The 12595-nt window shown below is 34.3% G+C and overlaps 1 protein-coding gene across 3 annotated transcripts in view; it reads left to right on the forward strand.

Moving 5' to 3' along the window:
- Dcc (DCC netrin 1 receptor) overlaps positions 1-12595 on the forward strand; it is a 1032721-nt gene that overhangs the window by 621357 nt on the left and 398769 nt on the right. For all 3 annotated transcript variants that reach the window (XM_057788956.1, XM_057788957.1, XM_057788958.1), the window contains exons 6-7: positions 9330-9484; positions 11946-12066. In XM_057788956.1, coding sequence (XP_057644939.1) covers positions 9330-9484; positions 11946-12066 — 276 coding nt within the window. The remainder of the gene's footprint in view (positions 1-9329; positions 9485-11945; positions 12067-12595) is intronic.

Consider the following 12595-nt stretch of genomic DNA (forward strand, 5'->3'; position numbering starts at 1 on the left):
TCACTTGTATAATTGAGATTGTGGTTTCATAAATAAACTATCATGTATGTACATTTGATTATCATTTTTTCCATTGCTTTTGGACAGTGAGGATTACCGTATGGTAGGTCTGTCTTTCCTTTCTCTATTGTATGTGTGTTTTATTCCTGGATGTTCAAGTAATTCTTTACCCTTCAGGTTCGATGGTGTAAATTAAACCTATCTCATATCTTGCCATGTTTCATTATGTATTCAGTTTTCCAGAAACGTAGCGCAGTCTTTCAATTTGGAAATCCACAGTTATTTCTTAGGGACATTCCCCTTGCTGTTATCTTCTGTCCTATCTCTGCACTCCCAATATCACGAGTGCCAGTTATATTAAAGGTGCATCATCTTAGTCTGGCGCAGCACATGTGTGGCCTTCACTACTTGTTTGGCTTTGCCTTTTTCATTGACATTTGCTGTGAATATCTCCGCTCTGCTGTCTCTTGGTAATTTGATTTCCCGTTGCAACTGTTGTGGGGTTTATGCATTTGTGATTTATTCATTGATTTTCTAATGATGGTGCGTGGGCTTTTGCTTTTGACTAGCTCCCATTGCGTTTCAGCCTGTTGTCTTCTCTTCTAGTTTTTGACCTCTGTTTTCATTTATTCTCTTTACATATCAAGAGAATCCATTGTGCAAAGCACGTTGAAGAATTTCTTTGGGTTCTGCTCTAGGTTCTTTATTCATTCATTACATCCTAAACTTCCCATTGGCCAGCACTATTTGCATATATTAAAATATAATCATGTAAGTAACTTTATCTAAACATTCTGTTCACTCTAGCATATTAAGTGTTTCTTTGAGACTTAATTAATAACCTTCCCCAGGTACATTTAAGCTCCATTTTGAGTCGGGATGTCTCAGGTTTCAGATGTGAGTAAATAACCAGTATGTATAGGATGGTGAGTTCAGATGAAAGCGCATGTGACCTCTTTTCGAATATCCAACTGGGATGGTTGGTTCTATTTTCCACTTCTGTTTTTGGGAGATGGAGTTGTAGTAAAGATTCTAATCAACTCTTTACTGAGATGCTTGATGATGCTGTCCGCTCGATACAAACATATGTACCTCAAAAGAGAGAACCTATTTTGAGAATTGACTCCGTACAACTGGCCTGTAGTCATACCTGTGAGCATATTATTGACTGTGGGTTAATGGGTGACAACATAATCCACCACCATAATTGGTGTTCCTGGGTGGGCCTGTCTGAAGAAGAAAGTTAACCGAACAAGCCAAGAAAACCTATTAGTGGGATTCCTCAGTGACTCTGCTTCAGGTCTGGCCTCCAAGCTCTACTTCCGGCTACTATTTTCGCTTCCCCAGGGATTGCTGAACCAAAAGCTAAAATAAACACTTTAAACCCAAGTTACTTCGGTTATTGTTTTCTTGTCATAGAAACAAAGAGAGCAAAAACAACTAGTTAATGAAATAACTCCTTATGTGTTCACGGTAACCATAGCACTTTCTTAAGGAGAAAAGGGAAAACACGGGTTTTTCCAGAGGTTTTGCATGAACTCATCTTAAAGGTGTTAGTGTGAATTGAAAGGTTGCTGGGGGGATGAGCAATTAACCCTGATTGTTATGAAAGGTGAAGGAGATTTAGTAATACAATTGAACCCCACTGACCTAATTAAATGGACTCTAAGATTTCCTTATAGGCTATGTATTATAAAGAAAAGTTGGGAAAATTCTTGCTAATGTAAGATATCTAACTCTTCAACATTCAATGTAAAATACTCAAACATAACTTTCACATAATGAAATTTTTTCCCAGAAAATTAAAACATCTACATGTTTTTTTCTACTTTCAAATACCAAAAGGACTGACTAGATTATATTTGATTGAGGGAAAAGTGATAGGTCTCTAATTTATCTTTGTACTATTAATAATAGCAACATATTATATTTTCTACTTTTGATTGTACAATGCATTTCTAGTTTATCTTCTCTAATGTGTTTTCATATACTTCATAGTCAAAATGAAAATTCAAAATTGAAAATGTTTATCAATTTTATATGAACTAGCATATAGATTTATAAAAACAAATGCCATTATCAATATAGGTATTTGATAAGATCACAAAATTTATATATAAATTTAAAAGTATATATGTAGAAATACCTGTGTAAATATCCATGTGTGTGTGTGATTACATACACACATACACGCAAAGTTAATTGTTGGTGATTTGCCAGTATCTTTATTTGTGTACTACGTTTCCACTGTTGATGTTAACAACAGGATGGTTTTGACATCATTGTGCATATAGAAGTAGGATCATGGGAAAATCCCCATACTATTTTCATCACTGGCTTGAGCCTAATGGAATCACACTTCCAATTTAGTTATAGTCCTCGCAATTGAAAAGAGAAATGAAAAGTTCAGTGAGGACTTAGAGAGAAGCAACCCTGATTACAGAGAAAGCCGACACTGGGGAAGGCACTGACTTGGATTACTTGTCTGGATAAAGGAAATTGTGTGGAAAGATTCGAAATCATTTCCTAGTATGTATGAAGGACTTTGAAGTAAAGGTTGAAGATCAGACATTGTTTGTTTCCACAGAGAGCAGCAATATTAGGTAGAAAGAGTGTCTTTCTGCATTGTGTTCACAATAGCCAATACTAATGGGATGCAGAAATAAAACTCAAAAGATCTAGCTTTCTTTTCTCTATATCAATAAAACACCGACTTTTTCAACAATGGTGGTTAAGACTGTAATTCATGTTTCTAGTATTTTGTTGCAATGGTTGGTGTTGATTTTAGAGGAAAAACAATCCCTTATTTTTATTGATGCTGTTCCTTACCTCACTTATTGTTCTTACTCATCTGTAGTCAAGAAATTACCGATTCATACATATATTAAGAGAATTGTGTGCACTAGCAGTGTTTATGGCAATATAATGAATGAATCCCTCTCACTTTGCTTTGGAAATATACTAAAAGACCAGGTTGAATAACGAATATAGAAAATAAAATACAGAATGAAAGTACAATAAAAACTCCAATCAATATTAATAGTAATAAAATATCTTATGACTTTAATTCCAAGGCACAGTATTCCTACCATTTAAAGGTGGAAGTCAACTTATCTCAGCCTCAATATTCTTAGGAGAGTATAGCTGTGTATGTGTGAGAGAGAAGTGGAGTATCAGATACGGGGCTCCCCAACTGGCTCTAACGTAGGAAACAATGCATAAAAGGGAAAGAATAAAACTAGAGATAAATTTTAAACAGATTTCAAATCTATTGTCACACAACAGAAGGCGGTATTGGTATGGCACCTTGCTAAAAAGTAAATAAGAGAAGAAAAAAATTTACATTTTAAATAAGTTCTTTGAAAAGACATCCCAGAAGCTGGCACAATATAAAACAAAGCAAAATTTGATAAGACGAGAACAATTTTTCTTTGTTGACTTGGGCAGTCCTATAGAAGCATTAGGTCTGACAGACAAGATTCTGTGGAAGTGTCCTTTTCTCTCCTACTCTTTGGTATCACTAAGCCCACGTTCAGTACCAGATGGCTTCTTTTGTAGTCATTGCATTGGGCATGGAGAATTCTACATGGGAGACAGAAACAATGAAGGTATTCAGCCATTAAGTGTTTAGTTTCTTCATGAGTTTCATTTCAGAAAGGACTATTGCCATTGTTCTACAAATAATGAATAAGTAAAGTTAAAAGAACCTGAAGAGATTGACAGAGAACTCCAAAAACTAACCGAGTTTCACTATTTAAAAATATTTCATATTTTATTTACATATTTTATTACACCTTTTATTTTTTAAAATTGTAATATAATTATATTATTTCTCCTTTACCTTTCCTGCTTCAAGCCCTCCCATTTATACCTCTTTCATATCTTTCAAATTCATAACCTCTTTTTTCATTATTTTTGTATGCATATATCTGTATACATATATATTCTTAAAAACAAAATACTTAGTACATGTAATGTTTCCTGAGCATATATTTTGGCTCTAGCAAAAACCACAAGACCTCTGCTGACCACTACGGAATGCTGAAAGTGGCAATGATGCATTCTCCATGGAGGGACACAACAGTTGGTTATCCAATAGCAAATGTTCTCTATTCTTAGGGTGAAATGGTCAGTAACAGACGGTGTGGATATTTTACATTTTCATAATAGAAACTGCCTTTTCTGATTATTCTTATTCATTCCCTGGAGTGTGTTCTGCTGCTTACTGCTCATTTATACCGTCCTGATTACAAAAAGACATTGTTTAGGAGGCCAAAATTTAAAAGTGAGTTGGGTATATTGAGTGTCCACCCCATGGAAGAGGTTGGAGAAGGGAAGAATATATGCAATTACATATTAATTACATTTTTAAAAATTAAAACCTTACTTAGAAAGAAGTTCTTTCTCATTACAAAGAGCTATGACAACTCTTTAAAATGTATAGAATCTCTTCAATTCCAAATAACACTGAAAACATTAATTTTGTACAGTAAAGTGTGCCTTTAAATATTAATGTTTATTATAGACCTAAATAAATGAGGACAGTAATGCCTTTTTCCATTTAAAACATATTAATAAGGAAGAACAGTAACCTATATGAGTGCAATTCCGGCTAGAAACCATATGTAGACAAGGGGAGAAAGCGTACTAAACATACTAGTGGGGAAATCACAGCTTTAATGAAAACCCATGGTGTTAAGCTGGTTGCTACTGAGGACTTGGGATCTAACATAACAGAAGAAACTTTATTGTATAAATGTAAGAGAGTGAACATCAGAGAAAAAAATTTACCCAAATTTAAGTTCTGCTTACCCAACTCCAGGGATTGTCATTTGAAGGAATATTTAATACCTTAATTTTTGAATAGAACAAATTCATTCAAGAGCTGAGTTAGATTTTTTTTTCTGTACTCTATGTATTTTGATCACCATTCTCTTGACTACAATATTTTTGTTTGTTTGTTTTTCCAGTCAGGGTTTATCTGTAGTTTTGGAGACTGCCCTGAAACTCTCTCTATAAACCAGGTTGGACCCGAACTCATAAAGATCTACCTTCCTCTGCCTCCTGAGTGCTGGGATTAAAGGTGTGCACCACCACTGCCCTGATAGTTATAATTTTTTTTAAAAAATAATATATTATAAGGCATAAAGACACTGTAAAATCAAAATATGTTACAAAATGTAAATAATATACTTTTAGTCATGAGTTGCATTTTATCCAAAGAAGTCAAATATAGCTAAAATCAATATCTTTTCTGAAATTGCCATAATATTATTCACATTCGACATGTTTGTAATTTAATGGTACTTAATTTTTATTCCTCATTAAGCTATGGCTACAAGTAAGTACTTTAAAATAGAGGAGTTTTTTTCATGAAAGTAAAAGGCAGAGCTAAGATTATAAAAAAAAAAAAAAAACAGAAAAAGTCATGAGCTCAGGACTGTGCATGTAAGAACTTTAGTTGCACTGGTAAATAGTTACACATGAGAGATTACTTAGTCAACACTTGTTACAAACAACTGGGCACAGAGCAAGAACATTATGTGGAGCAGAAAAAGACAAAACCCTCATACAACTGGGGTGAAACTTGCTTTTAAGAGAATAAACAAAATTGACTTATCTAAGTAGTGCAATATGGATAGGGTTTCTGTTAATTCTTAGCTGTATACAAATTATATTCACTATTTACTTTCTCCATTTTAAAGCAAGACAATCTGATCATATCTTCTTAAATGTCCATTTTGACCACTTAATAATTTTATTATTGTGATGGTTAACATCATAATTAAAATTTAGACTTATTCTTACCATATTATATTGATGACATACATACTCCCAAAACAAATGGCAGAAAACATAGACATGGACCCAATATATAAACATATATATAATGTTTAAATTCCCCATGTACTTTAGACAAATACTTCTGTTCACCAAATATCTAATGCAGAAATTAATGAACCAGATATGAATATTTTGTTAAGATAACTAGTACAGACATGGTATCCAATGTGATGATTAAAACCTAAGTAATATATGCAATCAACAGAAAAACAGTCAGCACTCTGCATATATATCTTATATGTTTGTGCATATGTATCCATATATAATATGTAAGTGGTAGTAATTATTGTGGCAGTTCATCATAGTTCCCATGCTGTGGTTGTTATAGGAATATATGGAATTATCCCCTTAAACATAGGGCACTGAACTTTATCTTCAATAACGTGAGATGTTATCAAAATTGAACATGTACTTAGCTCTATATTATCTATCCCCATGAGAGACAATAAATTGGAAAATTATTCCTGCCTATCAGATTAAAGGACAGATTGATTCTGAATAAAACTATTTCAAAAATAGGAATCACTTAAACATAGTTGTTTTCCAGGAGCTCTACTGTACAATATAATATTTTGACATTTAGAATACCAAAAGGAAATTCTACTTAGAAAGCATGGAAATGGCATAATTTTAAAAATATCATGAGCTACATATGTCCATGCAAAATGCACTCTCAATGGATAAACTTGAAGAAAATAAACTGAGAAAAGGAGAATTCCCTTGAGCCCCAAGCACCTGGCCAGGTTCCTCATTCCCCTACCTACACATATCCTGCCTAGCTTGAAAAACCACCCAAGCATGTCCTGCCTAAACTGAAAAACAACATCTTGGGGTCTTTCAGAGAACCAGTTGGAACAAACAACTATGTCCTAAGGTTGATCCTTATGCTAATGTGAATGCCATGTCCAATCAGATTGTAATATGCTAAAATTGTGTTTATTATGGTTTTTGCCTATAAAAGCTTGTTGGAATTGTTGTTCGGGGTGCTCTGCCTTCTCGGAGGCCAGAAGCACCCGGTTGCGCAATTGTTAATAAATCCTCTTGCTTATTGTATCTGCTGGACTGGTTAATTGAGTCGCGGGGCTTCTCTTCCCTGGAACTAAGACCTAGGAATTAGGGTCTTACACACTGATGTAGGTATTTGTATAGATTAGGAAAGAAGGAAGCAATAATACATTTGGTATGGGTTATGCCCTCTGATTGGCTCTGCTTCTCTTTTCCTTTTCCTTTATAAGTATGTGTTGTTTCCAAACTTTGTCTGCTATCACTTTTAATTCTTGTAAATTAAAAATGAGGATAAATTCAGAGGGACTTATAGTGACTATACAGAGTAGGATTAAAACTGACCCCATTCCGGCCACGTCACTGGAGTTATTGAACCTTCACTTTTTTCTGGCACTATTTAAATTTGCTATCCTCCATCTTCCCTTTCTATGCCTGTGACCCTTCCTGATACTTCTAACTTTAGGTTGTTTTATTCTCTACTCCATTTATTCTTTTCCTCATTTTCTCCCTATCCAATTGCACATAGATAAATAGAGAGATCGATATAACATGTGACATATATCATTATATATATATATATATATATATATGAAATATTTGTTTCAAAACAGTTAATTACCTTGAGGATCTATTATTGAATATGGCCAAATTTTACACACCTCCAAAACCTTTGTATATTTTTCAAACCTGATGAGAGTTAGCACTTTGTATACATAGACTTATGGAGTTTCCCTTGTCCTAGGACATGCAGATTGAAAGGTTGAAGTGTGCTCACATGGTATTATTTCTAAAAAATGCCCCCAGTGCTTAAATACATCATTTCTGAGATTATAGAAACATTTCTGAGTTACTTTTCCAGCAGAATTTTAGATAGCAAAAGAGGCGGTTATAGCAAAGTAGTTGAGAATGTGCGCAAGGCCAGGTTCTTAATTTACAAGGGGTGTAATTTTGGAAAAAAAAAAGTTATGTAAATATCTGGTAGTATAACATTTTTCTTTTAAAAAATAAGGATAATACATTATGCCTCAAAGACCTATGGTGCAAATACTAAATAGAAAGAGAGTGGACTAATAAATTCAACTTTGTTTTTTCCTAGTAAATACTGGCTGTTGCTTAGTAAATAATCCCCAGATGCAAATGTGTATAAAACTGAGGACAGTGTTGTAAAGATTCAAGTCATATATATTTCCTCAGAGGCACTCAATAAATATTTCAGCTGTCTTTTGATACATTGTCAGTGAACCTGGCAAAAGAATCAGAAAAAAGTCATTATGCTAATAATATTATCAATATTAAATACATAATTTAGCCCTGTATACAGTGTTTAGAACAGCTCTGAGGCATTTCTTTTCATGACTTAAATTCATGAATATTCATGAATCTGAGTCCAGTCATCTAAATCAATTGCCCCAGTGAATGATTAAGGAAATCGAAATGAGTTTAGTCCTGGAGGTTCAAATATTTAGCTACAAATCAAGACTAAGACAGGTTGAGAAAGGAAGATGGAAGGAACCAAGATGAAAATGCTGGCATTTCTACTGTCTCTCCCCAATGTCTTGGTGCTTGGTGGACAGAAAGACATCTTGAATACTTAGTGTGGCATCTAAGGAAAGCTTGCTCATCCTGGTTAGAATAAGGAAAATGTGTAGTTACCCAAATGTATAAAAACAATTACTCATTGATCACTGAGCATAGTAAATCAATGATAAAAGCACAGACTGTTTTGGAAAATGGTTGCTAAAGATGCTTGTTTTCTATGTAAGCCAAGATTGTGGCTGATACTTCAGTGAATTTTATGTTTCTTCTCTGACAATATGAATAGTCCAGTCATACTTATCTTTAACTCTCCTCATTTCCCCCCTAGTTTGGGGGAACTGACCTATAAAGTGTCTAGCTAAGATGCATTCTCTTGCAATTTTCTTGGAAAGCGAATTTCCATTATAGCATAGCTATTAGTATGGTAATTAGGAAGTTAAATGAAATTAATAGTTGAAATATTATACTCAGAAAATAATAATATACAGTGTAGTGATACAGTATAGTGCTTAGTTCTTAAATATGTTAAGAACTTGACTAGATTATTTGCACTATGGAGTCTCCATATATAAATAAATCTTGATGATATTTATCATTACAGGTCTTTCTGATCTCATGATTTGAATTGTCTTGGACATGTAAACTTATTGTTTTTTTCTTAACATACAGTTTCCTTACCTACCTTCCAGGTCAAATGGATATATACATTTGAGTATTCAAAATGTTTATTGTATATACATATTTCCCAAAAGCTGTTTGTTTTTCTTTCTAATGGTAAAGCACTGTTAGGTGCACTGGGGATCAGAACATAAATCCTCCGCTAGTTTCTGTTAATCAGCTAAGTACTGGGAAGTGACACCAATTACATAGCAGTGTCTTAATTCAGTGAGATCGCAGCACATACCCCCATATCCCCACTCACCTATTGTTTTCTGTCTTTGCAGTTCCACCATGGTTTTTAAATCACCCTTCCAACCTCTATGCCTATGAAAGCATGGATATTGAGTTTGAATGTGCAGTTTCTGGGAAGCCTGTGCCCACAGTGAATTGGATGAAGAATGGAGATGTGGTCATTCCTAGTGATTATTTTCAGATAGTGGTAATTATCTCCTTTTCATATTAGTTCTGCAACCCTGGTCATTATTTGCTATTTTTTCAACTAATTTTTTTTCTTTTCTGAAAAATAAGGTGTGCTTATTTCTCATATCTTATAGGAATTGTTTAAAGACAGCAAATAACTTGTAGACAGAATTCTAGGAAGTTAATCCAGGGTGTTTATTTTTTTACAAAGAAAAGAAGGAAGGAAGGAAGAAAAATTGAAGGAAAGAAACAAGAGAGGAGGGAAAGAAATGGGAAGGGAGAGAAGGAGGTAGGAAATACAGAGTAGAAGAGAAGGCAAGTGAGACTCAGATATTTCCATTGCCATTTTATGGGCTAGAATTAAAATCTCATGCAAGTCTAGGATTATTTTATATGTTCAGCTTCTCAAAAATAATATGCTTCTGGTTATTGATTGTTTACTGCCGTTAGGCATGCTGTCTCCCTGACTCTTTTTCCATATGGAGCCTGTTAATCCTATTAAGAAGTAAAGATAGTAGTAGTAACTGTGGTCTCGGCACTAGCCGGGGATAACCATGGTATGCAATGCTTTGTAACCCTATTTTCCATTTTGAAAATAGAAGAGGAACCATAGCTCTTACAGCCCCCATAAACTCTAGTTCATATTCAGTGTGCCTGTGGGAGATCATAGGGGATAGGTCCTATATTCATGGATTTCTCCATTACTAGCAGAATATTTGCTCATTTGAAAGAGCACAATGAGGACTCTATGTTAGGTAGAGGCTAACTTCAAAGGTTCTGATTTCAGGCATATGAATATATAGGAACTATAAAAACCGCTTTTCAACTATAAAAGAAGTGTGTGACTAAAGGAGGTCGCCTCAGGAGCTTTTGTGTTTGAGACAAATGTGACCCTGTCAAAGGACAACCACCACAAAGCCAAGTCTCCCAGGCAGATGGAACCAGAGTATGGTCATCCAGTGAGATCAGCACAGTCTCCCCCTGTGGCATTGCTCTTGTGGGTAAATGACTTCCACAATTAGACAGCTTTCTGCAACTTCCATAATCTCTCAGTTGTATGCATTTTGTCATACTATATTTCTAAAGAAAAAAAAAAGTCTGTAAACCATACCTTTACCACTTCCGTCACCATTTTCCATCTTCACTTTTATTTTCATTTGTTTAATTGGTTGGGTAAAAGTAAGAGAGGGCACCATTTAACTTTTGAATGCCACACCAATCCATTATTTTAAATGCAATGCTTTTTTCCACTACCACTGAATTAAAAATGACCTGCCATTGGGCAGCCTGAAAAGTGGTCCATGTGCCTAAAATATATGCCACTTTCATGAAAAGAAAATTGTTGAGTGCCCTTAAGGACACATGATAAAATGCAACGTTTATTTTTTTCTACAGCTTGAATAATCTTGCTCACAGCATGACTCATTACAGCCAAGCTATTTAAATGCTTCTTTTCTTTAGGTGGAAGAAAATGTGTGGTATATGCCCTATTCACATCAAAATGTGCTTAAAAATATTTCCTGAATAGTTTCAGAAATTTGAGAGCCATTGTGTGCTGCTGCCCGTATAGTGCTGATCTCAGATAGTAACTTAGAAGGGAATTGTTAATTAGAAGTTAGCCAACTTTATCTAAGAATTTTACATCAGTTGAAAATTGACTACAAGACACTAAACACAATTAAGAATTCCCTGTGAGGTAATATTTATCTCTTAATGACTTTAGGGGAAGTGATTTAACATGTCTCATTTACTGAACTAATTCTTGGACTAATATTGAAGATAAACTGAGTTCATATAATTAAATACTATCTCTAGATCATTTTATCATCCATCCCTGAAAGAGATTGTACTTCAATTTATATACAAAAGGAGTTAACTTTACTGTGTTTCCACACTGAATTGCTGGAGGTGAGAATTTTTGATTATGAACAAAAACAATATGGATATAAAAATCTGCCATAGGCTCAACTTCAAGCACCTCAAAAATTATGCAAAGAAATTATTATTTTAAAGGATATTAAGACATATTTTGGACAAATAATTCCAGAAATAATTTAACCTAGACAGATACTTTCTTCTTCAGGTTCTGCAAGAAGGAGTAGTTTTCTTTCTTTCACTCTTATTTATTTACCTATATATCTCCTAGATCTAGCTCCCTTCATAAAGAGAAGCAATAAGGTATTTTTGAATACTTATATTGATTTCTTGCATCCTTGTTAAAGATATCTTTTTGCTTTAACATTTAAATATGTAGGATGTCTAGTAATGTGACTATATATCTCTTGCAAATTAGGCAGAATTATTAACCCCTGAATTAAGAAAGAGAGTGAAGAGTGTGTAATACTTCCCCCATGTCATAGGGCCTATTGCCTAGGTATCCTCATGGTTTACCTTGCCATCTGTGCTCTGTGTTTGTTTTGTTACCTTGTGTTCGTTCCGCCTTTTATAAAATATCTAATCTGCTTTTCTTTTTCTTTTAGGGAGGAAGTAACTTAAGGATCCTTGGGGTGGTGAAGTCAGATGAAGGCTTTTATCAGTGTGTGGCTGAAAACGAGGCTGGCAATGCCCAAAGTAGTGCCCAGCTGATTGTCCCCAAACCTGGTAAGACATGGGACTTAGAGTCATAATTGTGTTTGGCTTTCTTGCAAAATTTACGTAGTTTCCCGTGGCTCAAATTCAGGATGAAATTATTTATATAATCTGGGTAGACAACTGTGTATTTATAATATATCCCTTCTAAGAATTTTTAATTAGATATGTCTATCTAATTCCTCTACTTGTCACATATAGAAAAAGAAATCTGAACCCTGTGAACATTAGGACTTCTACTTTCAAGACAACAGATTATTACTGTTTGTCTATTTTTGGCCAACTTTTGTTCCCAATATTCTGTGTAAAATATATTTAGTATCTGCTACTGTATAAGGCTTATGTGTTTTACATGCAAATTTGGTTTTGTGTACATATACACACGTGTATACATGTGCACATAAGCTAATGAATGAATATTTACACCATTCTTGCATCTGTGTAAGTTGCAGGAAAAGAGCTGGTACATCCTCCTAGTACCCATTAGAACTAAGCAGAGGCCGAAGACCATCCTTAGGAGCATCCCACAGAACTCAAGTAT

The sequence above is a fragment of the Chionomys nivalis genome, chromosome 14 (genome assembly GCF_950005125.1).
Source record: "Chionomys nivalis chromosome 14, mChiNiv1.1, whole genome shotgun sequence".
Classification (NCBI taxonomy): Eukaryota; Metazoa; Chordata; class Mammalia; order Rodentia; family Cricetidae; genus Chionomys; species Chionomys nivalis.